The sequence below is a fragment of the Macrobrachium nipponense genome, chromosome 7 (assembly GCF_015104395.2).
Source record: "Macrobrachium nipponense isolate FS-2020 chromosome 7, ASM1510439v2, whole genome shotgun sequence".
Lineage (NCBI taxonomy): Eukaryota > Metazoa > Arthropoda > Malacostraca > Decapoda > Palaemonidae > Macrobrachium > Macrobrachium nipponense.
In genome coordinates this window covers 91,732,606-91,754,441 of record NC_061109.1, presented here as the reverse complement: position 1 = coordinate 91,754,441, position 21,836 = coordinate 91,732,606, and the positions used below count along the sequence as shown (strand labels likewise).

At 42.9% G+C, this 21,836-nt stretch overlaps 1 protein-coding gene across 1 annotated transcript in view; it reads left to right on the top strand.

The window, feature by feature from the left end:
* The window catches only part of LOC135217651 (uncharacterized), a 112,135-nt gene that overhangs the window by 67,786 nt on the left and 22,513 nt on the right, over nucleotides 1-21,836 (top strand). Inside the window, exon 8 of the mRNA XM_064253616.1 lies at nucleotides 982-1,093. Within this exon, the coding sequence (XP_064109686.1) occupies nucleotides 982-1,093 (112 nt within the window). The remainder of the gene's footprint in view (nucleotides 1-981; nucleotides 1,094-21,836) is intronic.

Here is a 21,836-nt window from a genome sequence, read left to right as displayed (position 1 = left end):
AGACAAACAAGTCCTGATAGGAAACAATGAAGTCAATTCCAGGGAGCCATCCCTAATGGCTTTATCTGCACAAGAAAGGACCCCCACCAGTCTGCAGACAACTCTGCAAGACCACCACAATCTTCTGTTTTCTTTGCAAGTGTGCCAACAGTCCAATCTAAAAAGCCGAGTACTTAGAATAGAATACTTTGAAAACGTTCTTAACTAAGTGGTCAAGTTCCGTAAATGAGAACATGATCTTGCCAGAATTGAAGGCTGAGCATCAAGACGATTCAATGAGGCAAGAGAAGTCCATCAAATGGACGTAATATTTCCGCCATTTCAACAGATACCCTTGCTGATGACATCATTCTGCCAAATGCCTAGATAGCTTGTGGTTGAAAAGACAACTTAAAAACTCACCTCATGCAATTGTGACTGCTGCCAAGATAGACCACTGAACTTATTACACTACAACTAGATGATTTGACACTGGCTAGTGCAACCACCAAATTCCACAGGAAATACTTCAACAACTCATGCAATATTTCTTCCTCCTACATTTTCACCTCCTGCTCCTTTTACTACTACACACTTCTTCGTCCAATCACAAAAACGGTCTGGCAAACCCATGTTGTTACTCTCTTTGAACTTTAAGAGTTCAAAGGTCTTTTATATTAGTATACCATCTAACTTTGATGATGAAATGGTTGAAAGGATAGAATCTGCCAATATGGAAGTGCCTCAATATATTTAAGGAAACATCTTTTTTGGGTATGTCCAAAGATGCTAGTGACTAGAAAAGCTTTCAGGTTTTTATTGGAAAAACAAATTTAAAAAAAAACTTTGTGTTCTCCCCTCACACTGATATGTATTTAGTATGATTTTTCTTGCATTGTGTGCACTAGGTAACAGAGTTGGAATTTTTTATTTTTCATTTGTTCAGTCATTTACATATATGTATCATGAAGACAGCCTACTTCTTTTTTTACTTTTTTCTAGATTTGGCAGCTGAAGTCCGTGAAAAATTTCTTGACTTGCATCAAGAAAGACACAAATTTGAACAAACACATAACATACAACATATTCCTCTACCCTGGATTAGAAATTTCAGGTAAGATAATAAGTTAATTTGTTCATGAATCTTACCTGCCAGATATATATATAGCTGTATTCTCCGAAGTCCGACAGAATTTCAAAACTCCCGGCACACGCAGTGGTCGGCCAGGTGGTAGTACCCATTCCCGCCGCTGGGAGGCGGGCGTAAGGAACCATTCCCATTTTCTGTCAGATATTTTCTGTCGCCGGTGCAGACAACAAGTGTTTTCTGCACCTCCGTCACTTGGATGTTTTGGAACTGCTTTTGGTCACTTGAGTATCCCGATTGATTTTTGGTTATTTGATTAGGATTCGGTGGGTTAGGCATACGCTAATTGTGGATTGTTTTTATTTTTGGCTTGATTTTTCCTTAAACTTACGATGTCTGGATCTAGTTCGACTAGGCCAGAGTAGTTGTGTGGAAGAATGCAAGGTTAGGCTACCGAAAACTTCGGTAGACCCTCATACAGTGTGCGCGAATTGTAGGAAACATGTTTGTATGTTTGATGAGCGCTGCAACGAGTGTGAAAATATGTCTGATTCTGCGTGGAAGGCTTATGAATCATAGGTACGTAAACTAGAACGTGATAGTGTAAGGAGGTCTTCCTCCAGGCGTGTAACACAAGTTACCCGTCCAGTAGAATTTATCCCTCCAAAGACCTGTGATGCCTTCGGGCCCTACAATAGTGTCTTTGGAGGGTAATACCCTATCTGTGATTCTTAAATCTTTGCGTAGCCTGGAATCATGTTTGCATTGGAAAGAAAGTTATAGTAATGTAGTGAAGTATAGTGATAATGCCATGAGTGTTCATTCTATCGCGTAAGCGTATAATTTCTCATTGACAAAACACTACCGCGTGATGGCTCTCCCCTACCTCGGTGAGGCAGAATGTAGTAGGGAGGTAGCTGTCCAAGTGTCTAAAATACTCTACTTTTGTTCATAAAACTTACCAGTCAGATATATGTATATATATATCTGTCGGGTAAAGGTGAACAACAACGATGTTGTATCAAAGTATATTATTTTTGATTTTTCCCTTACGTCATATTACTATCAAAACGGTTGTATGGTTTCAAGTTATATACTCATACCATAGTTACTCCTACGGAGGACAACCGAGAGTACGATTATTCTTATTACATTTAATCGGTTCTCCCTGCAACTATTCAGGGGTTGCCGGTTTCCCTATTTTTAAACATTTAAGGTATTGTTAGGACAATACCAAGTTAGCCTTTTATATTTATCAAATTCAGTTCGCTTAAATATATCAGTTTGATGGATTTTGGTTTTCTGCTCTATAATGATAGTAAACCTATTCATTCGTAGAAATGGTGTAGGTGGCAACCTCAGGCAGAGCAGTGCGAGAACGACGAACATTCTCTGAGTCTGCTGTCACTAATGCGTAATGCCAGTGCTCAGTTCCATCTGATTGTCTGCCATGCGCAGTAGGTTTACGTCTCTCTCTCTCCTGCCGGATTGACGACTAACCGTATTTCTACCCTACAATCACGGCCTTAGCCTCGGGTTGAGGGGAATTCTAGCATACATGGCTGAACATCTTCACTTTGCGAGAATTTTTTCATAAAAAAAAAAAAAATAATAATAATAATAATAATAATAATAATAAATAAATAAATTTATATGTGTGTATGTAGTATGTGTTATATATATGTATGTGTATATCTATATATGTGTATATATGTGTATATGTATATATAATATATATGTATGTGTATATCTATATATATATATATATATATATATATATATATATATATATATATATATATATATATATATATATATATATATATATATAGTATGTTTATGTGTAAATGTATATGTGTGTAGTATATATATATGTATTAGACCTTTTTTTCGGTTCTGTTTACCGCATGGTAACAGAATTCTGTCCGAGTCTACAGCGGCATAGCACACATGATTTCCCTCGAAACAAGAATGAGGTGCAAGAGATGCAGTCAATTAGCTCGCCGAGACGTCCCTTGCTCGATTATGAAGGGGACTCCTTCCGCTGCCAAATACGACAGCGCCGAGCGCGACGCTCGGCAGGACGCTGGATGGACGCACAACGTAATGCTTCTTCAGACATTCGCCGAGAATCAGAGAATAGTATGGATCTCAGGAAGGAGACTTTTTAGGAAGAAACAAATGAACAATCTTCTACAGTGTCTTCAAATTACTCCTATTTAAGTGAAACGCAGCCTTATTAGGGAAGGAAACATGCTCGGTGAGGGAATGAATGAATTGCAGGGGACCATTTCCTCGCTGGAGAAGTTTGTTTTCCCTGAATAGACTGAAATTCACACACCTCCAGTTTTTCCTGCAGAAAACTGGAATAGCATAGATGATCTAGAAATGATTCTGAACATCTCTCATAGTCAAGATTCGTCTATAGGTGATGTCATGGCTCATAATCTCATAGAATTTGAATCTTGAAAGATTACTTTAGTCTTCAGAGACGTCCTCCCCGCGCAGGAGTTGGAACTCTCGGAGGGTCTCGCTCCCTCTGAGGAGAACGAAGACGCTATCGGTCGCACAGGCGGCCGTCGTCTTTGGTTCCTCGGAGGGGGACGCTTCTCGTCCGTTAGCTCCTTCTGCTTTGCAGTCGTCTCCTGGGCAATTGGAAGACTTTCCGCAGTAAAAGAGAGCTAAGATGGGTTTATGATGTATGTCTCAGGAGGGGGACGCTTCACGTCCTCTCTCTTTCTACTGTGTTGCGATCTCACCGGAGAGGACGTCTTCCGATGAGTATGCTTTTGAGCGCTTCGGTCGCTCCTAAGATATATCCTTGGCGGTCCATGTGAGAAGGAGGAGCGGGCTTCACCCTCGCCCATCGTTTCTTCTAAAGGATCAGCCTTTGCCTGAGAAGGGACAATGTTCTCCATCGAAAAGGATGATTGTGTCTTTGCAAACAACAACTTGTTTTGTTGATTGCAGTGAGAAAGGCAAAGCCACATCGCGAGAGGAAGGATGATAGGCTGCCAATCAAGAGTCCAGGCAGTCCCTTATCCTCTCCTCGTTCCGCTCTTTCGCCAGTTGCCTTGCTCTAGATTTCATGCAGCTCGCCAGAGGTTGTCTAGAGAGCACGGTTACCATCTCCCGAACGTGTGTCAGTTGAGAAGAAGAAGAGGTCTTGCTTCGATGGCTTCGAGCCTCTTTTGAAGAATAGTTTTCAGCCTGCGGCCCCTCAGTCTTCTCCTTCGCAATTGTTATCTTCGAAGGACGACAGGCTCGTTCATGCCTCCACTCAAACGCTGTCTGAAGGATTTTCAAACAACTTAATCGTTGGGGAAGTCCCTGGAACTACTGGTGAATTTCGAAAAGTCACATTCTGATCCCAACCCAATCCACGTGGTATCCTGGGGATTCAGATGGATTCAGTGGCTTTTCGAGCTTTTCGTCCCAGGGACGTCAGCAGCAAGGCTTAGACAAAGTGTTAGCCTTCCTAAGGAAAGATTCGTGCTCGGTGAGGGAATGGATGAGTCTAACTGGGGACCATTTCCTCGCTGGAGAAGTTTGTTTTCCTTGGGAGACTGCACCTCAGACCGTTACAATTTTTTTTTTCTCAAGTACAATTGGAAAGAAAACAAGAATCTACACATGATCTTGGAAATTTCAGGAGAGGTAAAACATCACTTGAAATGTTGGCTAGATCCAGTGTAGCTGTCGGAGGGCGTGTCTCTCAAGCTTCAGAGCCCCGACCTAGGGTTGTTCTCCGACGCGTCCACCACGGGATGGGGAGCATCATTAGGGGGAAAGAAGTGGCAGGCACCTGGAGAGGGGAACAGTGTCCTGGCACATAAACCTAAAGGAAATGGCAGCCATCTTTTTAGCTCTCCAGTTTTTCCAAGAAAAAGTCTCTCGCCGAATAGTCCAAGTCAACTCAGACAACACCACAGCTCTGCGTACTTGAAGAAGTAGGGAGGAACACAGTCTCAGTCCCTTTTTGCTCCTGGCAAAGGAGATCTTGCTGTTGGCAAGGGCACTGGACGTCATGATCCTTACGAAGTTTGTAGCATGAGTACATAGAGATTGTCTGGGAGATCTCTTCAGCAGACGAGGTCAACTTCTGCCAACCGAGTAGAAGTAGACTCTGCATCAGGAGGTATGCCAAGAGCTGTGGGGGTTATGGGGACGCTTCCGCTCGTGGATATCTTTTGCGACGTCCAGAACGAAGAGGCTTCCACTGTACTGCTCCCCCCCAGTACTCGACTCAGCTGCGTGACGATAGAACACACTCTGGGACTGGACGGGATGGACCTGTACGCCTTTCCCCGTTCAAGATCTTAGGGGAAGTCATGAGAAAGTTTGCGGTGTCGGAAGGGACGAGAAATGACTTTGTTCGCCCCGTTCTGGCCTGCGAGAGAGTGGTTTTCACAGAGGTCATGGCCTTTGCAGTAGACTTCCCGAGGACGCTTCCAGTAAGGACAGATCTACTCAGACAGCCCCACTTCGAGAGGTACCTCAGAAGCCTCTTCGCTCTGAGTCTGACTGCATTCAGACTATCCAAAAGTTGGCCAGAGCGAGAGGCTTTTATACGTCAATGGCGAAAGCTATCGCCAGTGCAAGAAGAGCGTTTTCCAACGCAGTGTACAATCGAAGTGGATAGTCTTCAGGAGTTGGTGCAAGAAGACGGCATTTTCCTCCACCACGACCTGTGAGGCCAGATTGCTGACTTCCTTTTCTGAGAAGGGATCTAAAACTTGCAGTCTCTACAATCAAGGGTTATAAGAGTGTGCTTTTAGTTGCTTTTCTTTAGCACAGAGGCCTGGACTTGGCGGACAACAGAGACTTCACGATCTCTTGAGATCTTTCGAAACGATGAAGGTTCAACAACCCAAGTTGCCGTCTTGGAACTTGGATGTAGTTCTGAAGTTCCTCATGTCCAGTCCATTCGAAACCTATGCATGAAGTGCGAGCTTTTATGAATTCTTCTTGGTTCCATAACAATATGTCAGAAAGGACATATGAGCTGTCACTTACGGGAGATGCAATTCTGTGTTGACCTCCCGTTACACGAAGGATGTCAATTCAACCTACAAGAGATCCTTTTCTCTTGGTTGTTCGTGTCTGCGGATACGTTGCTGGGATAGGGAGCCGACACTGATCCTTAACTAGTGAGTTAATTTTTAGTTTAACGCTTTTTAAAATTAAGCGCTAACCCTCGTGTTAGGATCAGGTGATCGGGATCGGTGTTGTGCTCCTTAATTATGCTAATAGGCATAGGTATATGGTCATATGATGGATTAGCACCCATTGACAAATGCCAGTTAGGCTTTGCCGAGTAAGTGGATAAAGACCCCATCGGCAAACCCACAAGAACTCTTACCCATAGGTCACATCCTCGCTGAGGCTCTTGAGACGAAGCAGGGACTCCTAAGCAATAGCTAGGAAGTCAACCCTCTGTCTGAAAAGATAGGAACCAAGGTTTATAGAGGTCCTTCTTATAACTTGTGGTGTTTTGGTCAGGAAGCCAAGGTTACCAGTGTCAAAGAATGCTTTGGCTTTTTTCTTGAGGGGCACCATCAAGGAAGTGCATTCATCCTGTCAAGACAGTGATATGAAAGTGTTGAAGGTGAATGCGCATGAACTGAGGGCTATTTCTACGTCAGTAGCCTTCCAAAAGAACATGGCACTCAATGACATCTTGAATGCCACATTTTGGCGTAGTAATTCAGTGTTTGCCTCTCACTACCTTCGGGAGGTGAGGATTACATACGAGAACTGCTACTCTTTGGGCCCATATGTCGCAGCAGACATATATTGGGGACAGAGAGTAGCACTCTTCCTATCTTTTTAGAAAATAATATGTTAGTTTGGACTTTTTAATTTTTTCTTTTTATTTTTTATTTTTATTATGTTTATGTAGGTGTTTAGTTTTTTGTGGTCTTGGGTAGGCCGCCTTAGGCGGACTTCCCTCCATTAGCCTTGGTTTTACGAAGTTTAACCAGATAGGCTAGGTCAGGTGTAATGTTTTTGCTTCGCCCTCATAGTAGGGTAAAATGTTTTTGTCACAGTGTGGTCACGCCCCATTGACAAATCATCTGGAGCGCACCAGCTACATAGGTCACGTCCTTGCTGGCACCTCCAGTGAAGCATTAACAGTATTCGGTGTCTAAACAACACCTATATGATCTGTCACATTGTGGTCACGCTCCCCGTGACAGTTCATTAGAGCGCACCAGCTACACAGGTCACGTCCTTGCTGGCACCTCTAGGAATGCAGTACCTAAATTGGAGGTCTATAATATAGGATCTAGTTGCATTGTGGTCAACGCCCCCGTTGACAGATCCTCTAGAACTCAACAGCTTCACAGGTCACTACCTAGCTGGAGTCTCTAGTAAAGCAGAAGCAGACTTGGGTGACGGTACTCATGAAGTCAGCTATGCTAACAGGTAAGGAACCAAAATATCAATCATATATATGCAATTGTTTCCCAAAATCGAATCTGTCTCCCCCTTCCTCCAAAGGTGGGATTCAGCTATATATATATCTGGCAGGTAAGATTCATGAACAAAATGATATTGTTATGATACAATAAAGTTTGTTCATACTTACATGGCAGATATATATAATCAAAGTGCCCACCCACCTCCCCTCAGGAGACAGTGGCACTAGAAAAATCTGACAGAAAATGGGAATGGTTCCTTACGCCCGCCTCCCAGCGGCGGGAATGGGTACTACCACCTGGCCGACCACTGCGGTGTGCCGGGAGTTTTTGCAAATTCTGTCGGACTTCGGAGAATACAGCTATATATATATCTGCCAGGTAAGTATGAACAAACTTTATTGTATCATAACAATATCATTTTAATGTGCTTATCCTTAAATAACTTAGTAATTTTGTTGATTGTAATACATAGTTTTTTTGCTTTTTATGAACTTTTTGTTAATGTTGAGTTGATTATATTCAGTCACAGTGCATTTCATTAGTGCGGCAAAAGAAAGTTTATATTGATAACAGTGATCTAAAATGCTGTTCAGTAAACCCCATTTATAGTCAAGTTGTGCTAATTTTCTTATAATTTTCCTACGTGTTACATATCTTGTCATATTCCTTGCATTCATGAGAATCACCAAGATTTGGGATTTCTTGATTTTAGTGGACACACCTGGTCACATTACTCTTTAGTGCCATGCAATTGTATGAACATTCTTAATGATGGCTAATTTTGGTCAGTAGTATTAAATTTCAAGGTTCAATTGCTTGGAATTTCTTGTTGTGGAAAAAGGAACTTTTAGCATTGGAATAAGGAGATAAGTCAAGTCCTCACTGGGTGAGATATTGAATTCCTTGTCCCACCATGACAAAACAGTATCTTCAGTTTGTTTGAATTAAGGAGCATAACGTCTTACTTCCAATACATACCACCGTCAGTAAGAAATACTGTATGTTTTTTATTTTATGTCCTCAAATCAGTTTCTTCTTCTAGAAAGTTATTTAATCACTATAAATTACAGTACACAGCTATTGCCTTCTTTGCCTTTTAATTTGGGTTTCCCGGTTTGTTCTGATTATTGTAGCCTTGGAGTAGGGTGCGATGCTCAAAGTTAGGGTTTGGCTCAGTGTTTTTTACCTGTATATGTGGTATTTAGTAGCTCACTGGACGGAGTGGTCTTATTAAACTTTTAAATAAATGAAATGCACCATACCTTAGGAACTCAGATCCCTCTTTAACTGCTGCATGATTACGGACTTTTACCATTGGGTAGAATGATCATTAACTGCTTGAGCAAGGGTTCTGACAAAGCACATAAATGACAGAAAATATGCAGGATCATAAAATTACTTATGCAGACAAGTTAGGGAAGTTGGTCCCCATTAGTATAGCGAATTCCACATTTCTTATGTACATTATGGAGGCTTACTTTGTAGGATAAGTATGTTCTAATAAAATAACTCAGGGTAAGGATTTCCTGTTGTTCTTAGTTAGGACAGGTGAATATATGGGGCATGTAGAGAAAAGATTAAGATCCCTATAAGTATTATAATTTTGCAAATAAAAACCAGAAAAGAAAACTAAAGGCCATAAATCTGTAGATACCTGTCCGACCATTAACACTCAGCCGGCAGATACTGGATGGAGTCAGTAGAAACATGTAAGAGTGGGGTTATGCAGGTTGGGAGAGGTAACAAAGATATGGAGTAACAAAGATATGTATATTAAGGGGGCCGGCTGGAACCCTTATATATGGAGGTATAGGGCAAAAAATGCAGTCATGAAAAAATTCATGGAGCTTCATATGGCAATTGAGAATACATATATGAAATATTTCGTCAAAATTCCTCTTACTTTCGTAGTTAGAGAGTAATTAGTTAACGTAACTCAATAAGCCTAAAACATTGATCCGTACAAGAAAATGCAATATTTCTTCTATTATCGTAAATTTTGATAATTATTGTAAAAGAAATTGGGAGAAATGGCGTCTGTATACATTCCCCGAGTTGAGAAGGGAGACTTCACTTCAGTCAGCTACCAAGTCCAACCATCAGTGTGAGCACAAACTTCAAGTAGTCTACACGTTCGATTTCACCTCTGACATTCACTTGCTTTTATGTATGTTTATGTATGTTTCGGCAAGAATTTCATCATGCCAATGAGGAAAAGACAAGGAAAACATCTCGCTAACATACAGACGAAGAAAAATTGCTCAAGTATTATTACAGAATATCATAATATACGCGTATTTAGTGAAGAGAGAGGGGAGGGTTGCGTAGTGATGCCCCTGTCTTGCCTGACAGCACACGTCACACTGTGCCCAAGGCTACGATCTTTGAGCAAAGAGATCTTCATTTATGATAAATAACAAAGTTTTGTTTTTTTAATACCCAAAATGGAATATGAAATTCATAATAATCATGATTTATTAAATTGTCTTCGTAAAAAGAGAGTACACCTTCGAGTTTCACCTCTGACATTCTCTTGCATTTACGTTTGTTTATCTTTGTTTCGGCAAGAATTTCATCATGCCAAAGAGGAAAATACAAGGAAAACATCTCGCTAACATACAGAAGAAGAAAATTTGCTGTAATAAGCCGAGTTAGTGAAGGGGATAGAGAGAGTTGCGTAGGAAGGAGTGCCCCATCTTGCCTCAAGCAGTGCCCCAGGCTATGATATATGAGCAAAGGGATCATCATTTATGATTAAATTATGATAAATAAAATGGTTTTGGTTTATTAATACACAAAAAAAAATATACATTCATAATAATCATTATTTATTAACATTTTCTTTATAGAAATACGAATGAAAACTTTGAACGACCGTATTCTCAAAACTATACTTTCTGGGCTCAGCTCGTGTCGGCCTATGAAAGTATCCTTAATATCATTCTTTCTAGGTAAAATTAGCCTAAATTACCAGAGAAAAACAAAATTAAGAAAATGTCAGTAAAACTGACTCGCTCACTCTTAAAAAGAAGTGTCGGTATGAAATAGGGGCCGAGTGTGGAACACTACCACGAGACAGACACCAATTAGAACTTCCTATCAGAATCCCCCAAGAGAGAGCTGATACTAACGGGCGATGCAGCCTCTACTACTACTACTAGAGGACGCCACGGACAGCAGCGCCCCTAGCGGACTCCAGACCCTAACTTTATGGACTTCATGAAGTTTGCGGCTAATAAAGATGCTGACATTGATCCACAAAATATTCTCTTCCTAGAATCAGATAAGAGAGAGTCAACTGTTAGACAATATGACTCTGCTGCTTAAAAAATTAGCATCTCTTGAGGGAATCGAACACTACTAACCATGACAGTTAATTTGGCTATATCCTTTTTCAGATCCTTATTGAAAAAGGCTTAGCAGCTAGCACGATTACCACTCATAAATCGGCTTTGAAGAAAATCTTTCAAGTAGGTTTTCAGATAGATCTGACTGAATCTTATTTCACATCTATCCCTAAAGCCTGCGCTAGACTTAGACCTTCTCAGAGGCCTACTACAGTTTCATGGTTCTTAAATGATGTCCTCAACTAGCTTCAGATACTGACACTCATCTTGTACATTCATAATGCTCCTGAGGAAGACATTATTCTTATTAAGCCTAGCCTCAGAGTCTAGAATGTTTCAGAACTGTCGGCTCTATCCAGGGATGCGGGTCATGTGGAATTCCTCCCATCAGGAGAAGTTCTACTTGCTCCGGATCGTAGCTTTTTAGCCAAAAATGAGGATCCTCTTGCAAGGTGGGCTCCTTGGAAAGTTATCCCACTTCCACAGGATCCTTCTCTCTGCCCAGTATCAACTCTTAGAGCCTTTCTATCTCGTACTTCTTCTAGATCCTCAGGTGCTCTCTTCATGAGAGAAAAAGGTGGTACTTTATCAGTAAAAGGTATTAGACAGCAAATCCTTTACTTCATTAAACAAGCCAACCCTGAGTCATTCCCAAAAGCACATGATATCAGGGGAGTAGCCACCTCAATTAATTATTTTCAACATATGAACTTTGAGGATCTTAGAAAGTATACTGGATGGAAATCACCGACAGTCTTTAAACGGCATTATTTAAAGTCCTTGGAATCTTTAAAGTTTTCAGCAGTAGCAGCGGGAAACATAGTTTCCCCTGATACTGTATAGTAGTTGTAGTTTAAATCCAGGTCTCCTTTCTACCTACATCAGCCAACATGCCTCACCCTATCGCCAGGCTACTCAACATCATAGCCTTAGCCGTTGATTCATATAGTGGATTGTCCCTTATTTTTTTTTGCTAGGGACATCCACATTTGTACTAATAATGTACTTTGGTGTACCTACCCTTATTTTTATGCTAGGGTAGGACACAATATGTTTGTATATATCACCATTTTTGTATTATGATGAACTTCAGTCACAATGTTTGTATATATGGTGCACTATTTGTATTAATGATGGATTTCAGTGTACCTACCCTTATTTTTATGCTAGGGTAGGGCACATGAATGTGTATATCTTGTATTTTTGTTAAGTAAATCTCCTTTTTTCTTTATATTACATGCAGCTCTGTAATTTCTGTAATTACCATTTAAGTACTTTAAGATTACTAACGTTCTATTATTTTACTGTTTAATATAAGTTAGTTTAAGTGCTTAATCTGTATGCTGTAATTGATTTGCTTATATTATATCCATCATTTTACACTGTTTTTCATTGTTCCTTTTTTACCATCTTGTCTGTTCTCTGGTACTCTTTCATAGGCCGACACGAGCTGAGCCCAGAAAAAGGGATTTTGACGAAGGAAAAATCTATTTCTGGGTGATTGGCTCGTGTCGCCCTATGAAACCCCCCCTTGATGATTTGTTTTCCCCCCCTTGCAGGACAAGATGTATTTAGCTATTTTGATTAAGGATGTCCGCTAGGGGCGCTGCTGTCCGTGGCGTCCTCTAGTAGTAGTAGTAGAGGCTGCATCGCCCGTTAGTATCAGCTCTCTCTTGGGGGGATTCTGATAGGAAGTTTCTAATTGGTGTCTGTCTCGTGGTAGTGTTCCACACTCGCCCCTATTTCATACCGACACTTCTTTTTAAGAGTGAGCGAGTCAGTTTTACTGACATTTCTTAATTTTGTTTTTTCTCTGGTAATTTTAGGCTAATTTTACCTAGAAAGAATGATATTAAGGATACTTTCATAGGGCGCACGAGCCAATCACCCAGAAATAGATTTTTCCTTCGTCAAAATCCCTTTATTGACCTTCAAAATCTATCTTCTCACTTAGTTTTAAAGCTATAACATTGGGAATTTGTATATAACTCAGAAAAGACATTGTAGAACAATCAAATAGAGCCCTTTTTTCCAATTTTTGGTCTTTTTTTTTTTTTTTTTTTTTTTATAAATTTTTTCTCCTGATTTTGTAGGGTTTATTTTTTTACCATATTGAAAAAATTCATATCTAGCAAAAAAATTACTTTCTGGGCTCAGCTCGTGTCGCTGCGCGAAATATCCTTTAATCTATTATTTCTAGGTAAATGTACTAACACATACCAGAGAATAAATAAATAAAGAAAAAGGTCAGTGTAACTGACTCGCTCACCCTCCAAGAGGGTGTCGGTATGAACACTAGGCGAGTGAGACCACTACCACGAGCCAAATGCCAATAGAAATCTCCCACTACAAAAACCCTCCATGAGGAGAGCCGACCCACAGACGTGAGCAGCTCGTACTACTACTACTCCATCCCATGCTGCCGACTGCTGCGCCTCTGGTGGCCATCCTTTTCAGTTAGCGCACACGAGTCACACGTGCTAATTTTCTCTCTGTGTTTTTTGTGCCCTTTCGTTGGATTTATCTATAATGGAGCGTGCAGCTATCGCAGCAGCTAAGTTAAGTACTCAGTATTTATAGTTAGTTGGTTTTTTCCCGGCCCTGAGTCAGTATTTGCCTTTTTTTTTTTTTTAATTTTTTTTTTTTTTTTTTAGGTATAAATACGAACTCTGGGTCGGAAGCATGGCAGCATGGTTCTGCCTCGTTGGTGGGTTCGTTCTTGGTCTCCCATACCTAGAACATCCCCTTGTCTGTGTACGTTCTATATTAATTATCCGTTTTACTTAGGGTACTGTCTACTCAGGTTTGTCATGCATGCATGTCTTTTACCTGATGTAGGCTTCTTCCTTCCAGACCCTAGTCCCGGCTCTTAGTATCGGCCTCTGGGACTAGCTTGAGTGGTAGACTTTCCTTCGGGTTAGTCGTACACTCCTGGAATTTTTTCTCCTACTATATTGTTTTCTTTCTTTTATTTTTATTTATTGTACCTGTATTTGTTATGGTTAGGTTAGTTAGGCGTCTGGCTAGCCTAGGTCCCTGGCTCATTGAGCCTATTCTACCGCTCATCAGTTCGGTTGCTTCCCTATAGCTTCTCTCTGATCAGCTGGTTTTGGCCCAGTGGGCCTATATGCCACTGCTTTTCAGCTCAGTTGCTTCCCGATAGCATCTCTCTGATCAGTTGGTTTGTCCTAGGCTTAGTTGTCTTGTTTTGGTCTTACCGCCTCGTGGTCCACTACGCGATCACGAGACAGCCAGACGCCTGCCCAGTCACTTTTCCCCCCTCTCCCGCTCTTCCATAGAGTCGGGGGAGGGTGGGTCGGTCTGCCCATGCTCGCTCCACATACCGAGCCTGCTTCCCTCTCTCCCCCCAGGCGGAGGGGTCAGGGAGACGGGACAGGACCCAGACTGGAACTCGACTCTCGGCTTCTCGGTCCGGCCGGTCTGGTAATGTGGTGGGGGGTACTGGCCTTTCCCCCCATCCGTTGCTTTTCCTTGTCGCTCCGTGTTCGCTTGAGCCTGTATGTCTTCTCGCTCTTTCCCACCTTACTAGGGTCCTTTCCTGTCCGGAGTCCTGGCATCCAGCGGAGGGTGGGGTGTTAGTCCACTCAGTTGAGTGGACCGGAACATACAGTGGGTCCCTGCTAACCTTAACGTATTGCTGAGTTACTACACTCCGCTACGCACTGGACTTGGTCCGGTTCGTTTGAGTTTTAGGTTTAAGTGTTATTAGATTAACTATAAGTTTATCTTAAGTACCTTAAACCTTCCCCCCCCTCCCTTACGAGTTTTACCGGATCTCTCCGGGATTATAGCCTATTCAGGCGAAGCAGGGAGGGGTTATGCCCAAATTTTTTCCGAGCTCCGGCATGCAACGGAGTTCTTCTGTCCTTTAGCCTGTAAGTGATATTCTTTAAGATACTCATGTGTCTTCCCACTTACAGGCCACCAACTGTGAGCATACGGGATGCGCCGCCACACTTCAGGACCCATGTGGACACGAAGTTTGCCGGTCCCATGCTCCATGCGCGACTCTGCACGGGGACATCCAGGTCTGGTACCATGAGACGTGTACCATATGTTATGATCTGGTGAGCCAGCTTTTAGATGGGTAAGTATTCCATCTCCGGTAGATGCTCCGCTTCTGTTTTATGCTTAAGTTTTCATCATTCACTTTAACTTAAGGCATCTAAGTTTAAGTTATACTTTAAGTTTTAGTTTTAAGTGATTCTTAAATCTAATCTACGCCCTCTCTTCCAGGCGCCGGCAGTGAGGGATACTGCACTGGCAACCCTGCGGGCCTGGGTCGGCGGTTTTGGGAAGAACGCCGCCAAGGGTATGCCCTACATCTTAGAGAAGCGGTTGGCACTGTTAATCTTCCCCGGAGGCAAGGCGACAGGATACGTCGACCCAGTAGAGGCGGCCCCGACTATCGCCTTCATCCAACACAACAGCTGGCTGCCTCATTAACTGACCAAGACCAGGATATCCACGGACGTCGCGACTTTAGATATTAATGTGGAACCTATGGTAGGTGTAGACGACCTGTTGGTCGAGGTAAGTAGGGTGGACACCCAAGGGTCACCCTTGGGCGTAACTGTTTCTTCTACTCCTGCAACCTCAACCATCCTTCCAAGGTTTTACAGGTGATGAATTGTATACTCCTCCTGACGCTTCGGTTAGACCTAAAGTCAAGGGTCAAGCAGTGAAATCCTTGTCTAAGACGTCGTCGTCGTCTAAGAAGACGACTTCGGCTTCATCCTCCTCTCGTAAGTCTCCGGCTGGAAATCCCCGGAGCAGACAGGTCTAAAGCTTCTAGCTCCGGCTCTAAGTCCTCGAGGAGTAAATCCTCCAGAGAGAGATCTCGCACCCCGGCAGAGTCACCAGTTCCGCTACCTTGGTTCCGATTCAGAGCCACCCTCCACCTCCGCAGCAGCTCCGGCCTTGGACTCCAATGCTGGCCTGTTGCAACAGGTGGGCGACCTAGTTGGGTCCCTAAAGAGTAGCATGGAACAAATGATCTCTCGTTTGTCGGATAGGATTACGTCCCAGGACTCCATTATAGCCGGACTGAGAGAAGCCCCTCTAGCCTCTCCTCCACTTTCCAATACGAGTGGAACTCAGCTTCCTCCGTATGACTCGCTACCTCCGTTCTCGATGAACAATCCATGGAGAGTAGCGTCATACGCCCCCTTCAAGACGGTCTCATTTCTATACCGGAATTTGGAACTCGAAGGATAGAGGACTTCGAGTTCTACCCGGAAGACCTCCAGCCTCCGTTCATAGGCTACGCAAGGCTTACAGCGTCAGCCATGGTGCGGGATGATAGGATACCAAAGGAGACAGTCCTCTATTCACGAGACCAGGCTCAGAGAGAATGGCTCAGGTGTTTAGAGGACATGGATTGTTCTAATACCAAGATACAACCTTTTAAGAGTCCCTTTACCATTTTCACAATGGATGAGAGTACCCCCCGCTCCCGTTCCTGACAAAGATCGCGAGGTCTACCATCCCAGCGGCCCAAAAGGGGGAACCCTGAACCCATGCCTCAATTGAAGGAAGCAGGACATCCCACATCTCCGTTGCTTCCCTCAGCCGGAGAATTGTGGGAAGACTTGCCGAACACCTTCTCAGCTGGCAAAACTCAAAACCGGACTGTGGCTATGGATCAGTTTTGGTGAAAAGCTACCCAGGCTCCCAGATAGCCTTATTCAGGCTGAATTTGACGCGAAATCGCGATTAGCCAGGTCAATTCACTCTATGGCTATGTCCGAGTAGCGACCATAGCCTATGGCTCAGAACCGCTTTTTAAAACTCATGACCAAATCCCTGACTCAAACGGTACAGTCGGATATGTTTGAGTTTGCCACTGCTAGAAACGAATTGTAGGAAGCATGTCCTACAAGAGGCAACCATTCGACATGAGCCGAATAGGTTACTCTCGTCTAACATCTGGGGAGCAGATCTCTTCCCAGAAGCTATGGTGAAGGAAGTCCAGTCAGAGGCTACGAGGATGAACCAGAGCCTTAAGGACCGTTGGGGCCTTACGGCTAAGAGGAGGCAAGACTTAACGCCTAAAGGTAAGGGACAGAGGAAAACCTAGGCGTTTCCATCCTTACCAGAAAAAGCAGCCACGCTTTTCTCAGCAAGTTCCAGCGGTGCCCTTAGTGCAAACAGCCCAACCTTCCCACTTCTAAAGCTCAATCACAACCAATTTATGTGATATCCCCTCAGCCTCAGCCCTCCACCTCTTACGCCATCTCTCCGGCTTACAATCAAGCCTTCGAGAGTCAAGCTTCACAGAAGTATGACCGCTCTGGGTAAGGGAGGCAGAGGTAAGCGTTCCTTTCGTGGGAGAGAGGATCGGGAGGCCCCTTTAATAGGGGAAAGCACTTCAGAGGAGGCCGAGGCGGTTTCCAGAACCAATGAGAACTTCAGGTAGGAGGGAGGCTGTTTCACTTTCGCCACCGGTGGAACTTCAGCGAATGGGCTCAGAGCATAGTGTCAAAAGGCCTGGGTTGGAGCTGGTTGACGAAACCCACCTCCATCCAGACCTTTCCGTCAACTTCCTTCCAAGGAATTGACAGAGTACGCAGAGGACCTCCTTCAGAAAGGAGCTATAGCGAGAGTCAAGAGATTAAAATTTTCAAGGTCGCTTGTTCAGCGTGCCAAAGAAAGGCTCACAAAAAAGAAGGGTAATCTTAGACTTGTCCCGCTTAAACTTAGCCATCCGCTGCGACAAGTTCAAGATGCTCACGATCTCGCAGGTGCGGACCTTACTTCCCCGTGGGGCCGTCACCCACCTCTATCGATCTTACAGACGCCTACTATCATATCCCTATTGCAAGACACTTCCGTCCATATCTGGGTTTCAAGATAGGAGACCAGGCATTCTCCTTCAAGGTAGTTCCTTTCGGACTCAACGTGGCACCCAGGGTGTTCACGAAAACTAGCGGAAGTGGTAGTGCAACAACTCAGGTCTCAAGGGATTATGGTAGTAGCGTATCGCGACGATTGGTTGATCTGGGCTTCAACAGTCGAGGAATGCAACAGAGCTACACTGAAAGTGATTAATTTCCTGGAATATCTAGGCTTCAAGATAAACAGGACCAAGTCAAGACTCACTCCAGAGTCAAACTTTCAGTGGTTGGGCATTCAATGGAATCTATCCTCCCATACTCTGTCGATTCCATCAGCCAAAAGGAAAGAAATAGCGAAGTCAGTCAAGCAATTTCTAAGTCACAAAACTGGCGTCAAGGAGGGCTCAGGAGAGGATCCTGGGTTCTCTCCAGTTTGCATCAGTGACGAACGTCTTAATGAAAGCCAAACTGAAAGACCTAACCAGAATCTGGCGCTCACGAGCAAATGTCAGGTCCAGGGGACAAACTATCCTCAGTCCCTGCTGATTCTAAAGAATCGACTTCGGCCGTGGGCGAAAGTCAAGAATTTGTCAGTGTCAGTACCCCTTCAGTTCCCTCCACCAGGGATCACCATCCACACAGACGCGTCCTTAAGCGGTTGGGGAGGGTATTCCCAGGTCAAAAAGGTTCAAGGAACTTGGTCACCTCAGTTCAGTCAGTTTCCATATAAAACGTACTGGAGGCAATGGCAGTGTTCTTGACTCTAAAGAGGTTGCGCCCACCAAAGTACTCCCACATAAAGCTAGTTCTGGACAGCGCAGTGGTAGTACATTGTATAAACAGAGGAGGCTCCAAGTCACGTCATCTAAATCATGTCATGGTAGCCATCTTCTCCCTGGCAGACAAGTTCAGTTGGCATCTCTCCTCCACTCACATAGCTGGAGTGAGAACGTCATAGCAGACGCGTTATCCCGATCAGTGCCCTAGAGTCGGAATGGTCACTGGACAACAGTTCGTTCCAATGGATCCTTCAAAGAGTTCCAGGGCTACAGGTGGATCTCTTCGCATCTCAAGCGAATCACAAAACTGCCGTGTTATGTAGCCCCCAACCTGGACCCTCTGGCCTATGCCACGGACGCCCTGGCTCTAGACTGGAACAACTGGAAGAAGATTTATGTCTTTCCTCCAGTGAATATTCTCATGAAAGTTTTAAAACAAACTCAGGACATTCAAGGGTCAAGTGGCTCTAGTAGCCCCAGACTGGCCGAAGAGCAATTGGTATCCACTAATTCTGGAACTGGGCCTTCGTCCTCTTCGGATCCCCAATCCCAGGCTCTCCCAGTCAGTACAAACGAAGACTGTGTTCGCTTCCTCAGGGATTCTCAAAACCTAACTTTATGGATTTCATGAAGTTTGCGGCAAAAAGAGATGCGAATATTGACCCTCAGAATATTCTCTTCTTGGAATCCGATAAAAGGATTCAACTTTGAGACAGTATGATGCTGCTGTCAAAAAGTTAGCAATCTTCCTGAGAGAATCAGATATTAGAATCATGACAGTTAATTCAGCTATATCCTTTTTCAGATCCTTATTTGAAAAAGGTTTAGCAGCTAGCACGATTACGACAAACAAGTCAGCCTTGAAAAAGATATTTCAATTTGGGTTCAACATAGACTTGACAGATTCCTACTTCTCGTCTATTCCTAAGGCATGTGCTAGACTTAGACCTTCTGTAAGGCCTACGTCAGTTTCATGGTTCTTAAACGATGTTCTAAAACTGGCTTCAGAAACCGATAATGACACATGCTCGTTTATAATGCTCTTAAGAAAAACCCTGTTTTTATTAAGCTTAGCTTCAGGAGCAAGGATTTCAGAACTGTCGGCTTTATCCAGAGATCCGGGTCATATTCAATTCCTTCCCACAGGGGAAGTCCTACTTTCTCCGGAACGTAGCTTTTTAGCAAAGAATGAAGATCCTTTGATGAGGTGGGAACCTTGGAAGGTACTACCCCTTCCACAAGATGTATCTCTTTGCCCAGTTACAAACCTTACGAGCCTTTCTGTCCAGGACCTCCTCATCTCATTGGGTCCCCTCTTTAAGAGGGAAAAAGGTGGAACTTTATCCATTAAAGGCATCAGGCAACAAATCCTGTACTTTATTAAGCAATCCAATCCTGACTCTTTCCCGAAAGCACATGATGTCAGGGCAGTAGCCCACCTCAATTAATTATTTCCAACATATGAACTTCGATGAGTTGAAAAAGTATACCGGATGGAAATCGCCGACAGTGTTCAAACGTCATTACCTTAAGTCCTTGGAAGCTCTGAAATTTTCAGCAGTAGCAGCGGGTAACATAGTTTCCCCTGACTCTAGTTAATTTGTAGTAGAAGATTCAGTCCTCCTTTCTACCTGCCTCAACAACAGTTCGTCTATTCCTGCCGTGTCATTTACATTCACCTTGTGTCTTAGCTGCTTTTATGATGATGTAGTGGGTGCCCCTTATTTTTTTTTGCTAGGGACACTCACAGATGATTATAGATATTGATCTCATGGATGGTACCCCCTTATTTTTATGCTAGGGGATACATCTTATTTATAATGGTTACGGGTTTTGTATATTAAGTCATATACATTCCTTATATATTATCATTATTGATTACTTTGTTCATTTGATTATTTTAATTGCATTATATTTCTGATACATGCCTTTACACAGATACCATTTTGTTACATGTAAGCCATTTTACCTCTGTACATGTAAATTACCTTATGATAGAAACATGATTAGAATTAAGTGTAATTCAAGCATATTCTATTTTTGTATCACTGTGTATTTGTATCTTTTTAGCAATTATATTCTTTTTATATTTATTTTCTCTTTTATTTGAGACCTATTCTGATTTATTTTATTACTTTTGTTTACAATCTTGTGCTATTTCTCTGGTACGATTTCACGCAGCGACACGAGCTGAGCCCAGAAAAGGGATTTTGACGTAAGGAAAAATCTATTTCTGGCGATTGGCTCGTGTCGCCAGCGAAATCCCACCCTACCCATACCCTTCGCCCAGATTGTCTGCTAACTTCAGGATGGCCACCAGAGGCGCAGCAGTCGGCAGCATGGGATGGAGTAGTAGTAGTACGAGCTGCTCACTCGGTGGGTCGGCTCTCCTCATGGAGGGTTTTTGTAGTGGGAGATTTCTATTGGCATTTGGCTCGTGGTAGTGGTCTCACTCGCCCTAGTGTTCATACCGACACCCTCTTGGAGGGTGAGCGACAGTCAGTTACACTGACCTTTTTCTTTATTTTATTTATTCTCTGGTATGTGTTAGTACATTTACCCTAGAAATAATAGATTAAAGGATATTTCGCTGGCGACACGAGCCAATCGCCCAGAAATAGATTTTTCCTTACGTCAAAACAAATCCCTTTTTTAGAAAAAAAACTCCTCATTCGATTGAGGTCTACATCAGGTCTATATATGGTAGTAATCCTAGGTCTTAATATTAAATATCAAGGGAGGAGATAGAATTTGAAAAATGGTTATTTTTGGGTAAATCGCCCTGGTGTCACAAAACCGAAGGTCAGAGGCAAAAATCATATGCGGTTTGGAGATGTCCAAGTCACCTTATTAAGTTGGTATGAATATCAAGTCCTGTCCTTAAAAAATGGCATTAGCCGGCCGGCCCCCTTAAACTTTTAATTTGGGAAGTAAGTAAAGAGAATGCATGGGCAAGATGGATAATCCCTTGCCTGCTTTTAAACAAACACAGGGAAACTTTCAAGGATTGTTATATTGGAATCGTCCAGATTTGGAGCTGGAATGAAAGGCAAAAAGGCAAAAACTGGTGTACAATTTGGGTGAGCTTAGGATGGAAACACACTCAAAGTAGAAAGTTTAGGGATAAAGAGACCCGTGCAGTGTGTATTTCTTTTTTCTCCTTTATCTGAAATATAAATAGAAACTATAGAATAACTCAGTTTTATAGGAATCTGCAATAATAGAACCTGAAGGCATAACCAAGGTCACTGAAACAGGGTAGGTACTGAACAGAATCTTTTCTGCAGAAATAGTGAATGGCTGTGAGAACTTTGCAGATTAGAGAAAAGTAGATGCTTGAGGTCCTACAAAGAATCTTAATC